We start from the raw sequence: 22974 nt of genomic DNA on the forward strand, positions 1-22974 counted from the left end.
CTTGGTCCCTAATCCTAGGGTTAGGAGTTTAAACAAATCAGTGCATGTAACACCCTAATTCTACCCACAGAATTAAATAAAATCAAAGTATAAAAATTCACAAACGAAACAATTGAGGTATCACATATTCATTCTCAAAGACAAATCACCTCGTCGCATAAAGCGGATACATAACACTCACAAGGTACCGAAGAATCGACACATCAAATAATAGTCTCAAACATAAAACAACTTCCATAGAAGTGCAACGGAAACTCAACAATTAGTTTAAAGACTCATAGCATCTTAATCGAACAAATAACACAATTAAAGAGGCAATCTCAAAAGACAACTCAAGTATTTTCCAAAACATAACAATTCAAAAGCAAGTAAATTAACGCGTTCGTTCCCCCCAGAGTGCTACGTATCAGAGCGACAACGACTCGAGACCAACTCGGCTAACCTCTCCTCAATGCGAATCACCTGCACGTTACCAATATAAAGGCAATAGCGAAACAAAGAAAGGGTGAGATATCAATTCATATAATTGAGCGTATGATAAATTATATATCAGAAACTAGACATATTCGGTTAATCACATTCACAAGTATTGATATCTTCATATTATTAACAAAGTCGTTAGTTCACAATTCACTTACTTCCGTCATATGACAAGTCAAAAAAATACAATCACAATGTAATCACACACGTCACACTATGAAACACATAAAAAGGTATGGGACATAACTCATGTATATGCATGTGGTACCAATCGGAGCTTCAGCCCTCGTCACCAATTGCCCAATTCAGAGGCACAAGGCATATGCCTTAGTCATTAATTTGCCAATCCAGGCCGTCACAATATATATGCACATGTATGCAACTCAATGAACCTAACATCACACAACATCATCATCATCATCATTTACTTCACAAAATATATGTCACAAGGCACACACCCATATCACAATTATTACCGATTATTAAAGGTAATAACACTTCACACATAATACAACAACTTCATATAACAACGGAACAATTCCGACAATTCATCAAATCAACAGTCGATACCATTAGCAAAAGAATCACAAAGATATTCACAACAATCACATTTACAGTCAAATTCACAAGATACCGTAATTTACCGCTAAACCGAATAGTTAATCTAAGTTCAACTTTATTCCAATTAAATAGGCTTATTAAAAATTAATTCAACTATTAATTTAATCAATCGATTAATATCACAATTTCGACAAAAAAACATCACCACGTTAATGTACTAATTAAACTTAGCTACCACGTAAATTTTCATCAAATTCCGGACAACTAATTATATCGCTTAATTCGGCTATTTCGATCAAACGGGACTGTTTTTCATTTTATTAATCCTATATTACACACTTCCTATCCCACTGTTTCTAATTATATTCCATATCATTATGATTCATTTCTATCATGTAATCCTGGCTCGAGGGGGTGACGAGGGATTAACATCCTTATATCTCCACTGTTTAGGAATTGAAACAATGCTTGTACATCGTCGGTTCGGTCTTACCTTGAAATCATATGTTTAGCTGGACTTTGTTATTTGTATTCGTCATTCTCCCTTAAGTTTGTTAATAACCCTAAATTTGAAATTGAAAATAGAAGTGTGCGAGTGGAAAGTCGTAGTAGCGAGCGAATGAAGCGAATGAATTGACTCCAAAACCTGCATGGTCATCCCATTAGAATTGTAAATCCGAAGGTACAACTTTTATCCTGAGTAACACTTAGCGATCGCAGGGGTTGAAATTCTGACATGATAAAACCTATTGATCCTAGGGACAATCTCCTTTGTAAATCCGTTGACTTTGTTTTACTCCTTAGTCCCTAAACTTGTAGAAGTAAAGGGTAATCTCGAATTCTCCTTGGGCACGTCAAACCTGTTGGGAATAAATCGTTGGCGGTGGGTTTTTGTCATTTCGGAACTTCATGAGTTTCCTTTGACTGAACCGCTTTTGCCTTTTCTAAGGATAGTATCACACCGTTTGCAACCTTCAGCGTTTGTAAATTGATAAAGAAAGCCTATGAACCTTTTGCCCCTTGGTGAGGAGTTAACATATGTCGCCTTTCCTCCATCGTGGTTATGCGTCTTTGTTCAGGTTATTGCCCCAGTTGGACTGATCCTTGCCCCAGGTTTATCGTAGAGCGTCCTTGTAAGTTTTGCTATGTTCTAAGATGAACCCCTTAATGACTAGATACCTCTTAAGTGTACCTATGAGGGAACTTCTTTGTTGAACTAATCCTTGCTCGATGATAACCTTTGTTGTATTTATAATCCTGTTACGACAAGGCATGGACATGCGGCTGGCATGGTGAAAGACATCCTTTTTCCTTAGTAGGACCAAGACCATTCTCAATAATTTATCCTCCTCCTTTCTCCATAGTTTATGATCCTTTTGATTTTTTTTTCACGAGTCTCGGGAAATCGGCTAGCACGGCAAGTAAGGATGCAGGTGAAGATAGAAATGCGAATGTAAATGTAAATGTATGGATGCATGAAAATGCGAATGCATGCGTATGCAAAAGACTCCTTTCCTTTTTTTGCGTATGCTATGACACCTTATATGCAATGCAGACGTGTGACACGTAATCCTAGGGATAGCCTTAGAGGTGACGTTAGACCCTAGCGAAATATTTGCAAGATAGATGTTATGACACACCAATGGAAATCCCTTAGATTAGGGAGTATGTAGAAGGTAGCGGTTGGTGACCGTTCAAGACAGTCACCAAATCTCATGACCATCGAGAGGTCGTTCGACGTGTACTAATGAAGTTGTCCCTCGTGAGAAGGTTCTCTAAGCGGAACACAACCTGTCTAAGGACGATATCAAATGAAGAGAAATCCCTACAGGCTAGGGATGAAAGATGGAAATCCAAACCCTACAAGTCAGAGGGTGCGTGGGAATAAGCACGGGGTGACCGTTCAAGACAGCCACTAGATCTCATGGCCATCGAGAGGCCAATCGACTTATGCTAACGAAGATATCCTTCGTACGAAGGACGCGTTTTTAGAAATAGAATCCCCACAGGCTAGGGAATGCATAGATGTAGGCACAGGGTGACTGTTCATGACAGTCACTAAGTCTCATGGCCATCGAGAGGCCAATTGACGTGCGTAAACGAGGATGTCCTTCGTGGGAAGGACGCGTAGTTGTAAAAACCCAAAGATATGAAAAGAAAATCCCTACAGGCTAGGGAGTGCGTAGATGCAGGCGGGGGGTGATTGTTCATGACAGTCACTAAGTCTCATGGCCATCGAGAGACCAATCAACGTGCATAAATGGAGGTGTCCTTCGTGGGAAGGACATGGTCTTGGAAATAGAGTCCCTGCAGGCCAGGGAACGCGTAGGAACACCTGCAAAATTAAAACGCAAGACGCTCGCAGTATACAAATTGTAAACACATAATAAGCACATAAGCACATAAGCCCTGGGTTCATAGGTTCGACGTAACGGCTTAGGGTGCCCACCCTTCCCATTGGTACGTTCTAGAAGGTCTTATGGGGTCGTTCGTAGCCGCCGAGACTTTTTATCTCTTTGGATTTTAGAACAACTCATTTATCCATGAGGTTTGAGTTTTAGGAGTAGGTTCCCAGAGAGATCAGCTAAATACCAAGTCCTGCCCTCAACAAGGTCAAGCCTCGTATCAGACATTTCTGGATATTCAACCCACTCTGAGTGGAATTATAATAAGACTTGTAGGCGATGTAATTCCCCTCGGGTCTTAAATATAATTCCCACGCTTAGGTTTAACGACAATTTATATCCCAAAAAAGCAATGAAATAACACATATTCAAATAAATAAACATTTAACTGAATTGCGGTAAATAAATAAATTGCAGTGAATAAATAAGATTACAAATAAATAAATAAATAAATAAAATTTAAATATTTATAAAAAACCATAAACCCTAAAATGGCGAATTAGCCAAACCCTAAAAATTTCGCTAAAACCTAAACCCTGCCAAAACTATGAGCATAATAATTCACCATTAGTGTTTTCCCCAGCAGAGTCGCCAGCTGTAGCAACCTGCCCTAAAAATTAGACTTTTAGAGTCGCCACCTATTCTATCAAGGCGAATAGGAAACCTTACGCAGTTAAGAGGTCGGGGTAAGATTATTATAATCAGGTAGGTGTTAGGCACCCTCGACCCTTTCTTATGGCTTTGAATCTAAGGATCAAGTTTTATGGCTAACATAAAGAAAGGTGACAGAAAGTTATATAGGGTGAATGGCAAGATTTGAACCTGATTAGGATTTTAAGGAAGGGGACTCGCCTTGTTACCAAGTGCCTACGTATCTCCTTATGGAGAATCAGAGTCAACGTAGTTCAGGCACAGGGTTGTACGCCTTTGAATTTGATTTGATATGGTTTGAAGGTATTTTGAGTTACCTTGTCGTAGTTTTTGAAATGCAGTTCGAAGGTATTTTGAATTACCTTATCGTAGATTTGAAAATCGCAATATTGAAGAGATGAAAATCCGTAGTTTCGTGGTTTAGTGTGTTTTCAATGTTTGGCGTACAACCCTGGTTTTAATATGTTACCGTTAGTTGCGACGGCCAATAGGTGTGATCACCATAGTTAACGGATTGATGATGTATTGCTGGTTATTCTGACCGATAGGTTCGATAGTCATGAACAACAAATAAAGTGTATTTTAATCTTATATAATTTAAATTATTTATCGTTATCCCTCATAATCAATAGGTTTGATTACTACACGATAACGAGTTAAGTATGCTAATCATTGTAACCAATAGATTTGGTTAGAACCATTTAGCAAAATAAAATGTATTCTGGGGGCGGAATCGAACCGGCGTTCATGTGGATAAAGCCCTTAACGCGCCCCCTTTCCACTGAGCTAATCCTTGCTTGTTGATAATAAAATTAACACAAAGAATAATATACAAAATATAATCCCCCAAAATTTGAAACGAAAATCACGCGCCCAGCTCCTTCTCCTTCTTCGTGAAACTTTCTGGAAACACAGGCCCTTTTGGCAACGTTTTATTTTCGTGGCCGTAGACCCCCAAGAACCAAACTCGACAACCGCGCATGATAAATCAACAAGGAGACCATGGTTTAATCTAAAACCGTCCCCTGAGTGCGATGGCACCATTAACTTGGTCCAATTTTGCCTCTATATAAAACCCCAAATTTTGAAGCTCCGAACCCTAGCAATGGTGGTTCTTCCAAACAAGCGCCAAAATCCAATTAACTCTCCAGAAAGATCATAAACATCAAGATGAACACAAATATATGAACAAAATTAATTTATAACGCACAAAAGAATGTAAGCGACGTCAAGGAAATTTGAAGAAAATCGTGGCCTTTGTGAGGATGTTCTTGAGGGTTCAAGGGATAGGAACGAATGGAAAAGCTTCAGGGGAGTTCCAGGATCGTGTTTGGAACTCCAAACGCCTCTGAATTCGTTCCCAGCTGCAAGAACGAGATCGCTTTTTTTCTCAGCAAATTGTGTTCGGTTTAGAGGCTTTCCTGCCGATTCCTCCCCTCCTATCTGATAATCTCCTTTCTATTTTATAGTTAGAGTTAGTGATTCCATTTAGGTTAAATTAGATTTTAATTTTGTGTAGAAGATTTGATTTGCATTGCTGTTTTGATTTTGTTAAGATGGATTTTCATGAGCTTAGCTTTTCCATGGTCCAAAGCGCTGATTGCGTGAGAGATTGGGGAAGAGGGGAGTGAACAGGATCGAGTCAATTTGACCCGCCTGTTGATCCAACGCCCATTGGGCCTGCCTTTATATATTTTGTTTGTTTGTTTGGTTCTTTCTTTTTCTTCAGCCCAATAACAAAATCAATAAACCCAATAATCAGCCTAATAAAACCCCCTTCTAAAAAATAATAATAACCTAATTAACAATAATACTAATACCAATATAATAAAAATTAATAATTATAAATAATAATACTAATAATATTCTAACCTAAATAATAATATTAATGTTAATTCTAATAATATATAATTAATAAAACCTAATTAGAAAAAGTAAACCCAATTAATTAAAATCTAATACTAATCCTAATACTACCTAATAATAATCCTAATGTTAATAAAAATTAATAATGCTAAAATACTAATAGTTAGTCACGATAAATAATAATAATTAAGACAAATGTTAGTAAAACCTAAAATACCCCCAAAAATGATAAAACCTTTGTAATAATTGGGTCCAACATTTGGGTCCTAAATATTTGTTAATTATGCTCTTGTTTTAAACCAACCTGGTTTATAAGAGAGCGGGTTTGACAATAGGAATGTCAAACCCCCTGACTCTTAATTTTGACCCTTGATGGATTTAACAGACGTAGATTCGATCGGGCAAATTTTGAGGTATGACACCTTTATCTCCGAATGGTTCTATTTTTCTAATTTGTCTACACAAACTTAAAACTCTACTACACTAAAACCTATTTTCCTTTTAATAAAACATTGGGCTTAATATAACCAATACCACATTTCTATTTTTCACTTAATTAAAATAGGCTCAATATGCTCATAAACATAAAATAAATTAAAATATTATTTCTAGTGATATTCAACTTTTATTCTATTAAAACAAAAATTCGATTATTCAAATATACCGACTTATTACTCAATACTTCATATTTCCGGTCTAATCCCAATTACTCGAAAAATTCTCAAAATGCTAGATATTAGCTCATTAATATTTCTAATACTAAAAATATGAAAATTTCTGACTAAATATCGATCCGCTATCTCGAACTAATACCGACTAAATCGCCTCAAAACACGAATATTCAATAAACATCACAAATGTCTAATTTAAGCGAATAATTATTTTTCTGGGTGTTACAGAGGACGCTTAACCGAAAAGTTGCTAGAGGTACCTCACAGAAAATCATAATACCTATATCGGAAATCGAAACTCTATATCTTTTTCAAAATAATCTATTGTATTTTGTTATGAAAATTATTATTTTTAAGTAAAACAATTTTATTATATTTTTTATGAATATATAGAAAGTATGTAGTGAGACTTTATAGTGTTTTTTTTTAAATATTTTTTGTCTATTAATAATATTTCATATGTTATGTTTTTTTTTATAAATATAGTACAATTTGTGTATTTTATTATTTTCTATATATGAAATATTTTAAGACATTTAAAAAAAAAAATCATTGTTTAAAAGAATTCTTAAAAAAATCAAAATAATAGAGACACACTTAGTAACTCCATTAATATTAAATTTATTTTCCTACAACATTTTCATCCATAAAATTGATCAAAGTTCGTCGCTAATGCAGTCTCAAATTCGGTCATAGTGTTTGTCCTTAACTTCGGTCATAGTGTTCGTCCTTAAAATTTAGTGTCTAGTATTTTTTTCAATTGAGAAGTATTTTCTTCCTTCTTTATTATAAACAAAATTTAACTTTTAAATTTATTGATTAAATGACGTATTTAATTTATATATAATTTAAATATATTATTTATTGAATGAAAGTAAAGAGTTAAATTTACTTTATAAAATAATGGAAGGTGTAATAGTTAATATAATCGTTTTTTAAATTTTATTCACTTATTCGATCACTAAATGTCAGGTTTTTAATAGTGTATTTAATATTAATTACATTCAAAATTCTCATTGATATTAGGCAGGGCCGACCCTGGGCCAGGACAACCAGACCCATAACTCAGGTAAAAAATTATAATAAATAAATAAATTGTTTAGTGATTATATGTAAACTTGCAGCAGCATTAGCTCAACGGCACTTGTGATGATTTGGAACGTGAAAGTCTTCTGTTCGAGACATTGCTGTACTTTACATCCACTTATTTTTTTATGAAGGCATGTTTTAGCAACATGCACCTCAAGGTGCATTTAATTATTTTTTAGTTAATACTTACTAAAATAGACATATATATATATATATATATATATATATATATATATATATATATATATATATATATATATATATATATATATATATATATATATATATATATATATATATATATATATATATATATATATATATATATATATATATATATATATATATATATATATATATATATATATATATATATATATATATATATGACCTTTTCAATTTTTTAAAATAAATTTGGAATAATATATATAAATTATATTTAATTTTGATTTTAAAAATCCATCATATAATAAATTCATTTATTATTAAATTTATATCATAAAATATAATATATTTTTATTTATTTATGTTTAGTTCTATTAGTTTTTTTTATTTTATAAAAAATATGTTATTAAATTTTATTTGATACTAATAACTTAAATTATAAAAAATTTAATATTTGTCCAAAATGTCGAGACCGGTCCTAATATTAGGTCATTTCTTTCGAGTCTAAAACAATTCATATAAAAAGTATTTTAGAATGCCCCCACAAATTTATCATGTGGTAAGCATAAACGTATTAGTATTATTACATATGGCCAATTCCTTCTTGCACAAGAAAACAAGTTCAGCATCAAATCACGTTGAAGAAAAAGCACTCTTGAGTCATTATATAGAAGCTTCTGCTTCTAAATAATTCTTGGTCCATTCATCCTTGTGCAATTAGATTAGACATGAAAATTGATTAGTTTCCTTCATGACGTACGTATAATAATTTAATATTTTTTCCTTATCGAAACATGCATTGACTTTATAATTAGACGTAAGTATCTTGAAGATCAAGCTAGCTTTTTTAATGTGGAAAACTTTTAATCTCATTTATAAGTTTGTTTAATATCAAATTAATTGGACCGCCATTCAAATTGTTAGTTTTCATTATTATATAAATAAATAAGTAAATAAATTAGATGTATGATTCAAGCCGTTTGCTTGTAGGTTGATAATGATACGAGTTTTGACTATTTATTTAATTCAATTATTAATAATAGTAAGATAAATTTTAATTATAAAATGTTAATTATTAATATTAGATTCAATTCGACGCAGGACCGGCCCAAACCATTTAGAGGCTTAAAGCAAATTTTAATTTTGTGGTGGTTAAGAGTTGAACTAAATGCCAATAGGAAAAGAGACCTATATATTAACAATTCAACTACAATAATATACGTAATTCATATATCATTATATATTTTTGTATTTAAATAAAAAAAATTTGAGACTTTTTTAAGTCCAAACTTTTGAGGCCTAAAGTCTTAGCTTTAGCAGCTTGACTCTTGGGCCGGCCCTGATTCGACGTTGTTCAACATATTTAGTGATACTTTTGATTGTTGGAGATAAACATTATTTTAAAAAAAATCTTACTGCTGAATTAATTTTAGGACTCTCAAGTCTCATCTACCATAAATACTACATTAGAGTTAAATAAAAATATCAAAACTCTTCACTCTCTTTTCTTTCATGTTGAAATGACTTAAATATTCCCCACTTCTTTTAGTAATTGTTACTTAATTAAGGCATTAACATTATTGAAGGTCACCTTAATAAAATCAACGGTTGTAATCTCTTTTCTTATCTCATAAAAATTAACAAGTATATTGTGAGTTACTATTGCAGTATAGATAGTTAGTGTTGTTTTATCGTCTTCACAAGAACTGATTATATGCTTTAAAGATTGGTTAATAATTTCTAAAACATTAAGGATAATTTATTAGGTATTTGATTACGGAAAGTAAAATAACAAAAATAAAATGAACTTTGGTGTTCAATGTTGAAAAAATTTGTTAGAGTTAGATTTCATTGACATATTTTCACGTAACTTTACAATTAAGCCCCAGAAAAAAGATGTTGAAAATCATATGTTGTCGATTTCTCAGCCAATACTTCAACCATCAATCTTCCTCTCTATTCTTGTTCTATTGTGTTTCTCATTCTCTACTAACTAAGTATATCAAGTTCTAACAATATCTCTCTAGGATATTCAATATATTTTTTTTACAAGATATCAAATAAATGACCTCAACCCCTATTTATATTGGTAAGGCATGCCATTCTCACTAAGCGAGCTATGATCCTCAATTTGGGCACTTACAATTTTCCTCCTTAAAAAATTACAACTCATAAGCAAGTGGTCTTGGACATCTTAACCTCTTTTAATATGCCTCTGGCTTGCTTAGCGAGCTAGCCTGGCTTCATCCTGAAGTAACTTAACCTTAAAGCTTTATGACACACGATATCTTGTTTAGCGCGTCTGCTAGCAAGTTTTAGTTCCTTGTTGAGGTTTGTTTGGTCATTTGTTACCTATATTTGGCTTAGCGAGGTATGGTCTTTGGCTAAACAAACGTTGGTGCATGAATGGTGTGTTTGTTTTGATTTTGGTGCTTTCTTGGTCCTTTTTGTCTGTCTCTAATAAATACACAGTTAAAATATTCACACATACATTTTATCATATTTGTTATGATCCTCGCTATGATCTTAAAAAGTCTTAAGACTTGATCAAGATTTTTTTTAAATCATTTTAAAATATGGCAATATTTTTATTCAAATGCAAGTTCATAATAAATATTATAAACATCCATAAACTATAGTACAATAATAAAAAAATTGCTTAACCAAAGTATGATTTAAAATATGCTCAGATCAAAAATTAATTATTCATCAGAATCATTATCTCAGTTGTGAATCACTCAAATGAGTTAGTGGTTTCCTCAAATATATGATCATGCATCAATTATAAAAAATAATTTGCACTTCATATAATCAAAATCATACGATACACAATCAATCATGGATCACTAAGTTCTTTGTTTTAGTTGTAACGTGGTTGGGCTACATGAATCTTGATTTTTTTGGGATTCAAATGAGTTTATTAGATAAGAGAGCAATATTTGACGGTTTCTCTTTCTTTTTCATATTTATAAATTCTTCTTTTGGGGTTGGTAAGTTTTGACCATTTTTTTCTTTTTCTTTTTGTTTTTCAAAATATATTCTTTTTCTTTGATCACTATCACCATTTACTACTTGGTTTATTTTTATTTTTCAAACATTTTCTTCCTCCCCAATTTTAACATTGTGGTACACCCTTTGAATTCTAATATTCTTCTATTAAGACAATGTATGAACATTGTTTTTCTTTAAAAATCGGTTCATGGTTGTAATTTTCAAAATCAATTTTTTTTCATGTTTAAGGTTCAAAGGGGTTGTCAAATGATCCCACCCTCACAAGGTAGGATTTTTGGTAAAGTATCTTTTATTTAATAAATAAACAATATTTTGATAATATCCATGACATTATATCCATCAAGTAATAGCAAGAATGATACAAAATTATGATAGTTAGAATGCATGTCCATTTTCACTCGTTTATGTCAAACATGAGTTCTGCATTCATCTGACTTTATTTATGCTTATGTTTCTTGACTTTAATTGACATGTTTTCCCTAAACAAGTAGTAAAGTAAAACTTTGAATTGAACAACTAATTCATGATCATGCTATTAATTTAAAAATAATCACAATATTAATTATGAATGAAGCATTAAAAAGAACAAACCTTTTATCATGACTTCATTCTTGATTTTCTCTTTATGTTAAGCTTTTACTCATATGCATTTGATTTTTTCAAATCATTTGAACAATTTGAGGACAAATAACTTTCGACAAAACTTTTTAAAATTTTGAACAATAAGTACTCATATATTTAAAACTTGATTATGTTAAATAAATAACTGGAAGTAAATTGGAAAGTAAATATCACGGGTTTTGACGAGTTTTAGTCGCAACATCCATTTCTTCTGAAAAATTTGACCTATCCTCGAGCTATCATGTGAAACTTGGGATATGAATCAAAATTCTACTTCTAGGGCCTATAATTTTTGCTTAACGAAAATAATATTTCATTGGGCGAGCTATGTTAGTTAAATCTTCATTTAAAAATGAATGTTCTCGCCTAGCAAAATATCTACAAAATGGTCAAAACCTCTTTCATCGTGTTTAAGTTTATATATATATATATATATATATATATATATATATATATATATATATATATATATATATATATATATATATATATATATATATATATATAAAATAAATTTAAAGCAGGACAATTTTGTTGTCTACCAATAAACCATTGTTTAACATCGTTAACTCAGATATTTGTGTTAAAGTTCGTTAATATATATATATATATATATATATATATATATTTTTTTTTTTCTATTCTCTCTCATGAATTTGAAATAGGTAAAAAATTTCTTCAAATTGAGAGTGTCTGAAAATTTTAAATATGGATTTTTTTAGTTGAAGCCGATGTGTCAAACATATTTTAAATATGTGGATTTTTTTCCCACTTTTTCCTCTTTTCTTCCTTGAACTTTTGTATGTGCTTTTTCACTTTTCTTCTCACTTTCTTCTTTTATTCTAAATATGAATATGTTGTGTATTTTAGACTCTAACTAGTAACAAACCCGTGCGTTCGCACGGGTTCTGGTACGGGACGCGCATTTGTTTCAAATGTATATTTTTTATTAGAAAAATATTTTGTACATGTGAAAAATAATAATTAAATGTATAGAAAAATATCTGGTATCCGTGAAAAAATAATAATTGAATGTAAAGAAAAATGTCTTATATCTGTGAAAAAAATAATAATGAATGCATAGAAAAAAATTTGGTATCTGTGAAAAAATAAAAATTGATTGTTTAGAAAAATGTCTGGTACCCGTAAAAAAAAATAATTGAATGTTTAAAAAAAATGTGGTACCCGTGAAAAAATAATAACTGAATGTATAAAAAAATGTCTGGTACCCGTGAAAATAATAATAATTGAATTTTTAGAAAAATGTATGGTAATTATACACATAGAAAAGTTCGGTACCCGTGAAAAAATAATAATTGAATATTTAGAAAAATGTCTGGTACCCGTGAAAAAATAATAATCTAAATATATAGAAAAATGTCGGATATCCGTAAAAAAATAATTAAATATATAGAAAACTGTCTAGTACCCGTAAAAAAATAATAATTGAATGTATAGAAAAGAGTCTGGTACATGTGAAAAAAATAATAATTGAATGCATAGAAAAAATTTCAGTACCTATGAAAAAATAATAATTGATTGTTTAGAAAAATGTTTGGTACCCGTAAAAAAATAATAATTGAATGTTTAAAAAAATGTCTGATACCCATGAAAAAATAATAACTGAATGTATAGAAAAATGTCTGGTGCCCGTGAAAAAAATAATAATTGAATGTTTAGAAAAATGTCTGGTACCTATGAAAAAATAATAATTAAATATATAGAAAAATGTTCGGTACTTGTGAAAAAATAATAATTGAATGTTTAGAAAAATATCTGATACCCGTGAAAAAATAATAATCTAAATATATAGAAAAATGTACGATAACCTTACAAAAGTAATAGTCAGCCGTATAAAAAAACATCTAGTACCCATAAAACTGAAATAAATTGGATAACTGTTGAGTCCTATCTGCTAATGATTTTTATGCAAATGTTTTTAAAAATAAAAAATAAAAAAATGAAATTTAAAAATAACTTTAGTAGGGGAAGAAAAAGTAGCCTTTTGAAATTTGGATTTTTTTTTTTGAAAAGTAGCATGCATTGGAACATTGGGAAGTAGGAAGAGTTGCATGCATCTAATAGAAGTGTCAAAATTTTGAAAAGGCAAAAATTATTCTCTCTCCAACATGATTTTCGGTACACTCTCTTTCAATAAAAAAATTATATAATAGTAAATTAATGGGATAAATGATCATTGAAAGGAGATCAAATAAGAATATGGAAAAAAATCTCTTTCCTCTCATAATAAATTAATGGGATAATAGCTTATGTAATGATGTTATATGACGATATGTAAAAAATATGGTGCAGAAAAGTTTTGTCTTCCCAAGAAATTTTGTGCAAAAAATCTAGTGCAAATCATGAAGTAGGTGAAGAAAATAGGAATGAACAATGGAGAAATGAAAAAAAGAGAGAGCGTGTGGAGTCTAACTATAGACAGTGTAAAACTATAGACTTGATAGGTTAGTCAAGATACATAATTTTTTCCATCTCTTTCTATAAAATGGACATACTTTTTGTAGTGTAATTATCTAAAAACTTGGCATTGGTAAAAATATATCTATTTAAAATTTGAAAGCTAATTGTTTAAGTTTTTAAAAATAATTATTGTTAAGAAAAATATTTAAACACATACTTTGTAAAAAATAATCGTCACCGTTTTTCATAAAAAATAACTATGGTTTAAAATATATAAAAAAAAAGTCAGTAGTACAAGTGGCATAAGTTTTATTTTTATTTTCTTTAATTGTAAAAAAAATATAAAAACCTGAGAATTTTGCACGGATTTTGATATGATTATTCGTGCGTTCACATCGTACTGATGTGTTACCCGTGCGATCGAAATCCAAAATTATTTTACATCAATAATATATATTTTAACTTTCTATATATTATATCAGTGCGTTCACGCGGATTTTAATATGGTTACCCGTGTATTTACACGTTACTGGTGTGTTACCAGTGCGTCCTCACGAATGGCCACTGGTGTGATCTCATTAATATATATAAATAATATTAACTTTGTTAGAGGTAATTGAATATTTTTATACTATTTAACAGTATATATACTAATTAAATTATATTCTAGTATAATATATTAATTATAGGTAAAGTATATATTATTTTCAATTAAAAAATATGATTAGTATAATAGTAGTTTAGTCCCTAGTAGTTTAATCTAAGAGATGCTGCTTCACCAATATCAAAATTTAGCATACACTCCAAGTCTCTTTACTTTTGAATTACACTCCAAGTGCAAAGAAATAAATATAAGAGAGAATAGGACAAAGTGTTGAATTATCAGAACAGATAAAAGTAACTTCCATCCAAGCTCCTTCAACTTTTTATTATTGGAAATTTGTATCATGGCACACATGGCAACATCAGCAGCATTACCCTGTTGCATTTTACAAATCAGAAATCCATAGAGAAAAATCTGTATGTATGAATGAATCCCTGTTGCATTTTACAAATCAGAAATCCATAGAGAAAAATCTGTATGTATGAATGAATGCGATTATGTGACGTTAAATACAATTAAACCATGATATTTTATTTAAAACACTATTTGCACTATCACCTTGATAGAAACTTTGGAATATGATGATGCATTTATAAGTGAGTTTTGAAAACGTTATTTCACTATTCCTTGTTCTCTATGTTAGATTAACCTTAATGTGATTCTCAAGTGTTATCCGAAAGAATTACGAACCTGCACTGGAGTATTAATAGCAGCACGCTCAATGTGACCTTTCTGATAGGTATTACCTTGGGCCATCAAAGGGAATTTCCGGGCTCGCCCTAGCAATGTGTAGACACAATGAAACTTACGAGCTTCTTTTTTACGTTCCTCTTGCCATTGCAAAACTTCTTTTCTGTCATTGTACCAAAGGTCAACTGTTTTCTTAGTTTCTTTCACAGAAACCTAAAAGAAAGAAAAAAAACATGTGAATTTTTCTCGACAATGAAATAATAAATCATGGACACTCGTCAGCATAATAAATCTCTCATAATACGTAATAGAACTCAGTGTACCCTCCAATCCTTAGATAGGCCCACTGGAGTTTTCCCATATGCAATTGAGAAGTTAAGCATTTTAGCTTTTCTTCTTTCAGAACCAAACGCATCCTAAAATGGAAGGGGGAAAACACAAATAGAGTCATGAACAAATTATGAAAAAGGTGTTTGCAATGCTAAACCAACAAATCATGCTTCTATACCTTTAATAGAGGAAGTGGGGGCTTATCTTCACCAGGCTGAGGATCCCACTCGAGAAGCACTTCCTTTTTCTCAAGTGCTTCACGAATATATGGATACATATTCATAGCAGTCCTTGAATGGAAATCTCCACCGGCTTTAAAAGCATCCATCATGCTCTTACAGTTGGCAAGATGCGTGAGAATCCTAAGTTCCAGCTGCAACAATACATAACACTGTTAACCGATTAAAATTTCTAGAGAATATTCCAAATAGATACAAAATATGAACAACTAACCTGTCCATAATCAGCAACTATAAGAGAATTCCCTGGTGCAGCGATGAATGCTTGACGGATTTTGTATCGGTCTTTTTCCAAAGCAGGTTGATTCTAATTCATGCACATAGATAAAGGTCAATGATCAAATGAATAGTGCTTTAAGAAATTTCAGGTTCACAACTACCACCATTAAAAGGAAATATCCTAATAGAGAAAATTTCTTATAAATCAAACAAATTAGAATACCTACAGATTTGGCCTTCTAGCTGACAAGCGTCCTGTCTCTGTGTTGATATTTAAGGAGCAATGAACACGGTTATCCTTTCCTGATATATTATGTCCCTGACATAAAGAAACTATGAAGCTGACATAGAGCATGGTATAAAGAACTTCAAAGTTAAAAAAAAGAAGCAATGGCATGGCAAGCTTCTCTCCCTTCTTTCTCTGTTGGAAAAGCAGCAAAGGCTGTTCCATATGCAGAATTATCATCTTTTGGAACCTCAATATGATTTTGAGAATGATTTCCATGCTCGTCGTCAAGATCCAAGTTACAAACCTCATCGGTAAAATCAAAATCAGAAAAAAAGTTTCCAGCCAGGTGAAAAGAGACAAAAGGATGTAGAATTTAAAATTTTAATAATCAGCCGTAGAAAACACTCCAAACCTGTAGCAAAAACCAGAAAACACAAAACAGCAACAACCATACTCAAGCCACTAAACCACACTCAAGCCAAAATACCATTCAACCACTTACTATGCATATTCGTACATGAAAAAAACAAACCATATCAGAACTGCAGCCCTGCATAAAGCTCAACCGAAACGAATAACAACTGGTTCCCATAAAAACCGAGCTAGTTCAGACCTGCAAAATGCCATGACGGTTTATCATTGATATACAATATGCAGGATAAACCAATATGTTAATTAGAACTACATACACTGTATAGAGTCAACTCCCTTTGGCCTCCTTTTTCCTTTGTTTCCTTCAATATCGAACACTCTGTTTTTCTTCAAATCATTAATCAAACCTGCATGAGTGAAACCAAATTGCCATCAATGACTCACCCATAACACCTCAATATCCTACTTGAAACCCAATCCAGAATTCAATCAACCATATTTACATTCAGAACAATATTCAAAATAGTTTACATTATCATTCAAGCCATACAATAACTCTGCATTAATTCAGAAGATAAGAGAGAAAAATTAAGAGTCTACGCACCTTCACCTTGTTATAACAGGTTACATCACCGACTCGAACCGCCACTTCCCACAAAATTCTACTAACCATTCCGCATAACCACCACAAAAAGTTCCTGCAGAAAACAAAACCAAACAGAAACCAAAAGCCGGTTCAGCGAAACTAAAGAGTCTTTGTACCAAGATTCATAACCCAAAAATCTAACAATGAATATTATAGAACAACAAAACATTGGTTGGAACTTTAAACATACCATATTGAAAAAGAACTTGCAACCGAGATCTCTGAAACCCTAATCCCATGGAAGGGTCGGATCTGGAAAAAAAAGTCCTGTTAATGAGAATTGACAATGGATAAGGAAAAGAGATCAAGAACAAAAACCAGAAATACCTCACCCGAGATTCAGAATCGCATCTTTCGTCATCATCTTCATAGATCTTCAACAAATTTAACCCATTCATCCAAAATCGTTCACAATCACACTCGTCGTCGGAAACCCGTTTTCCCCACCACCAAACTAATCGCCGGTAACCCGTTTAAAGATGGATGAAGATGGAAGCTGGCGCAGATTTCAAATCGCCCGTGAGTTGGAGAAAGAGGAAAAAGATTGAGGTAGATAGAAAGAGAGTAACAAAACCTAATGAAAAGACTTTGAGAAAGACTTTGAGTATGGCAGAGGTTATAATTGTGTTTACCAAGAAACATAGCAATATAAAATGATTATTATTATATTCAAAAATTTTGAAAAGATTTTCTTTGGCTTGTTTTGAAATCAGACTCGGTGGTATAAAAAAGGAGAGCAAGTAAGGTGTCCATGTGGCAGCTTGGGGAAGCAAAGGGGCAGAAACGTACTTTCCAGATCAGTTAACTTTCTTATATTGTAGATTAAAGTGTTTTATATACTTGTTCTTGAGAGGAAGAAGTTATGAGAAATATCATGACTATTGATAGTCTTCTAGATTCTCGATGTTTTCAGTATGTTTTTTTTATCTCAAGACTTTAGACCTTTCAAATAATTACTTTTCATATAAAAATATATATTATTTTTATTTTACTACAAAACTTATAAAAAATAATTTAAGTAAAATGTTTTATTATTAATCAAACTGGGTCTTGTATTTCTTTTAAAAAGTATTTAAAAAACCTTTTTTTTTTGTAATGACCGACATTGGTGAAAACACTTCTAGATTAGATTGAAGAGAATAGGAGGTCTCACAAATGTGGGGTGGAAAACAGACTGTACACGCAAATGAAAATGTGCATGAGTCAATAATAATATTAATGTTTAATTAAAAGATAATTAATCTGTTAGTTCATAGAGCTGTGCCACCTATCTTAGATATTATTATGCTGTTGTTTGTCACCCTATGAAAGAACATGGTGGTCCTCTTTAAATATTTTAAGACCAGAAATTGCTGAGCTTCTAGAAGAGTTATATTATAGGGCTGGCTATATTATCCATATCTAAAAAATATTAAATGCATTTATATCAACACACAAAAAATATTAAAAGCAAAATATCTTGCAATGCATTGGTAGTGATTGATGACAATAGTTGAAATGAACATGTGCTTGCATGTCCTTCATTTCATCCATTATGATCAAAGCTATACGACACTTGTCAATTTGTCATGTATCTTGGCCTTTTTTTATTTATGTGGTGTTTGTAGAATTTGGATTTGAATTGTTCTTATAAGAACATACTAGTAGAAGACTCGTGCGTCCGCACGGGTAATGCAAATCTTAAGATGAAAAATGTATTACAACCGCATAAAAAGAAGTTTAAATACTCGAATGAGAAATGTTAAATTAAGATTCATAAATTATTATATGAAGCTATATATAGTAGCTATTTAAAAAAAAAAATTGGAAATGCAATAGGTAAAAAGGTATTATGGCGATAGCGACCCGTAAAAGTAGTGAGTCTTAATGATAAAATTTATTTAAGAAATGTATTATGCTGATAGTGACCTGTAAAAATAGTGAGTTTCAGTGATAAAATTCACATAAGAAAAGTATTATGGTGATAGTGACCCGTAAAAATAATGAGTTTCAGTAATCAAATTTAGTATCTTAGATCGGCTTGGTTGTTACTGATATATAATTGTTATTATAAAATTACAAATAACTGCAAATATTTAAAAATAAATATCCAACTAATAACTATAAATATTATTAATAATTTTAAATATTTATAAATATTTTATTGATTAAAATTAAAAAGGTGTTGTAGTGGTAGTGACCCGTGAAAATTTTAATAGAGTTAAAATAATATTTGATTTAAAAGACTATTTGATTTACATAGCTGCAACATTGTTCATATTGCCCTCGCCATAGTTGATTAACTAACTGGGACAAATAAATCTAGTGGTAAGTGTCGTCAAAATCCAATTTTGTGTAAATTGAGAAAATATAAATAATCCACCGTTTATTCGTGTACCATGATGAATCTGACATAGCATATTTTAATGCAAGTAATCACAAAACAGGTAGTTCTATAAAGCTGCTCTGGCTGTTATTCAAAAGTAGATAGTGCATTAAGCAATAATTATGCTATTTATATGATAGTAGCAGTGAATAATGCAACTCTAAAAAAAAAGTGTGGAGTGGTGCACATTTGGGTGGTCTATGAAAAATTAAATGAGATATCATTTTGAATGTGAATTGGCCATACTTTTATATTCCATGAAAAATGTTTAAATTATTAGTATAACCACCTCCTATTAAATTAAGACGAAGATTTTGTTCATAAAAATGTTTAAATTATTAGTAGGGCTCTTTAGCGACGGACATAAATTTGTTTGATTACAACAGTTTAAAATATTTTCATAAATTTATTTTTTTATTTGATAGCTAATAAAAAACAAATTAGAGCATATATATATATATATATATATATATATATATATATATATATATATATATATATATATATATATAAACTTTAAGAGACACTTGAAAATCAGTTGGAGGTTTAATATCCATTGGTTTTCCCTATTTATGTCTATCCATTACATAAGTAAATAAAAAAAAATCAATGTCACTATTTCATTGAGGTTTAATAGTTTTTTCTTTTGTAGTACCACTGTTATGTATTTGCCTCTCTAAATTTGATGTCTAAAACTATATGCTTCATCTTGCAAACAAAACAACAGATCTACCTCTGTCAAAGCAAATGATAAGACTATGTAAATAATATCAAGCACTACTCAAGGTTTATCTTACTATCTCATATTTTCAATGTCGTTTAAGAATCAGAACAAAACGACATTAAGCGACATGAATAAGATTTTTCAGATTTTTAAGAGCAAAACACAAAATCAGATTATCACCGGACCTATTGCAGAAGCTGATTTTCCAACATCATAGTCAAAGAAAGAGTCGCCAATGGCATCAACAATGCAATGACACCAGAAGTAGCAAGACAAATAAGTGGATATATTGGATAAAGGAACCTGGATATAGGAAGAAGAATGGACCAAAAATATCAGTAATTTGCATCAGTGTAATTGTAGATTTTATAATGACAATAAAATATGAATCTCACAATTATTTCACTCAAATTCACAACTGACAGAATCATTTTAAAGCTATGTTTGGATAAATAGTTCATTCAGCACTAATCGTAGAAGTGTTTATCTTTAAGCTATTTCTATAACAAAAGATAAAATAAAGTTAAACTATAAGCAATAATTAGCTTTCATATCATCCCGAAGAGTTTATGGAATTTTTCTAAAAACGGCTAATAGAGATGTCATAAGTTGTTTCCGTAAGTTCTTCTCCCTAATAGTCTCACAAGTGTTTATACCAATAGATAAGATCAAATAAGCAAATTCAAATAGACACACTATGTGCGTGCAATGTGCAAGTGTATTGAAACTATTCCTCAAATGACACATCATGTTTAAATTTTAAGAGAAGATCATGTATAAAAAATTGCCAAACCTTTCTTCTTTATGTGACTGCAGACACATAAAAGCCAGCCAAATGTATAAAGGAGATATCACAGTCAGTAGGTCTCCCCCATATTTCTTATTAACAATAGGAAAAAAATCCCAAGAACAGCATAGCAAGAACAAAATCGATATAATATGAACCTAGTCATTTTGGCTACAGCTGTAACACGGTGGTCTAGTGATTTTGCTGATGTATAATATGAACCTTCTAGTTCCGACACCTGCAACAACCTCAATTCTGCTTAAAAATCAGTTTCTCATATGCTCCTCTAGTGGACACTTAAAGGTTTTAATAATTTGAAGGATGGATGTTTATAACTGAAATTATAACAAACTCAAGATGGTGGGTAATCACTAATGCTGCAAGGAGGTTTTGGGGAATGAAATCACAACAGACTTATGGTTATCATTGAACGATGTTACTACGAATGTAGAGCATAGAGGGAACAACAGTGTTCCGATAAAAATACAACATAAATATTTTCACAAAATAAACAAAATCTTAAATTGTCATCATTTTGATTTAGGTTCATTATAAGCGTAAATACACTCACTAAGGGTCAATGTATAAACACATTATTTTCATGTCTTGTAAGAATAAATCTAGCCATACAGTCACTACCATAGGTAGAGAAAATACTACATCTACCATGTTAAGATTGTCATATTCTCAGTATTTTCTTTGACAATATGTTGCTCTTCCTAAAGATGATCTTCCCGCAATGCATCCAAAATAACCACATAAAAGAACCTTATGACTTACAGAATGGCACCACAAAACATTGTTGCCAATTCTATTAACCTCAAAGTTGAAGTTAAATTAAACTGCTAATTTGACAGCACCTATTTGCCGTCAAAGAACCTCTTAATAGCTTATTAAACAAAATTGAAAATACCTGAATCAACAAGCCTCTAACATATGCCAGGCCAACATCTCATGCTGCAATTTCAACAAAATTTAGTAGTGGTCAAACCCTAGTGTAAACAACATAAGGGAAGCCAACTCGGTCCTTTTTCTTGTTCAAAGACCGGAGAGTTATCATAGTATAATTTCTGGTTGAAATTGTCACTCCTTGAGTTTCTGAACAACTTTTTCAGCAATATTGCCATATGCTCTAGAAACTACAGAATCAGGTGCGGCCAACACTATTGGGTGCCTTTGATCACAAGCTTCCCTGATCCCCACATTCAGTGGTATCTTGAATACACAATAAATGAAACTTATTTTTTAGAAACACTAAAGATAAATTTTGCAAATCTCACTTAAGACCAAGAAAAGAGGTTAATTTGTTTATCAATAATTTAAGGCACACATATTACACAGTAGTTTAAGAGTAGTGTTATTTTCAATTAGTAAAATCAATCCCCCAAAAAAATGAACCCTCTACCAAGTACCAAGTTAGAAGTCTCCCATGCAAAATCAGAAGTACAGCACAATCCAAAGAATATGATGACATCAGAAAGGATTGATTGCAGAAGAACATCGTCAGAACAGGATTGATTGCTGAAGAACATCATTAGATATCGGCTATCAGAACATATTTTCGAACCTTAGAACATAAATACTGGTGGACTGTACCTATATAATCCACATCCTCACCCTGTAGATTGATCTTTGATATAGATTGCAGCAACACATGAGGGGATACAAACACATGTGCGTAACTAATTAACATACAGAATTCAGTTATAAACGTAATAAAGGAAATTATGAAATATAGCAACAGAATTACCTTTTTCGTATAAACAAACTTTTTTGTATATTGATTTTATTTTAGGTGAAAGATTAGGGAAAGTAGCAGCACTATTT

The 22974-nt window shown here is 31.3% G+C and overlaps 1 protein-coding gene across 1 annotated transcript; it reads right to left on the reverse strand.

Moving 5' to 3' along the window:
* Nucleotides 1-14726: 14726 nt before the first annotated feature.
* On the reverse strand, nucleotides 14727-16389 carry LOC131603713 (DNA polymerase I A, chloroplastic/mitochondrial-like). The gene is made up of 6 exons (XM_058876130.1): nucleotides 16248-16389; nucleotides 16020-16112; nucleotides 15745-15939; nucleotides 15560-15652; nucleotides 15237-15449; nucleotides 14727-14921 (listed from the first exon to the last, which is right to left on the reverse strand). Exons 3-6 carry the CDS (start codon nucleotides 15895-15897, stop codon nucleotides 14727-14729), a joined length of 654 nt encoding a protein of 217 aa, XP_058732113.1. The 5' UTR covers nucleotides 15898-15939; nucleotides 16020-16112; nucleotides 16248-16389.
* Between the last annotated feature and the right edge of the window lie 6585 nt (nucleotides 16390-22974).

This window comes from Vicia villosa, linkage group LG5 (genome assembly GCF_029867415.1).
Source record: "Vicia villosa cultivar HV-30 ecotype Madison, WI linkage group LG5, Vvil1.0, whole genome shotgun sequence".
NCBI classification, from domain to species: domain Eukaryota; kingdom Viridiplantae; phylum Streptophyta; class Magnoliopsida; order Fabales; family Fabaceae; genus Vicia; species Vicia villosa.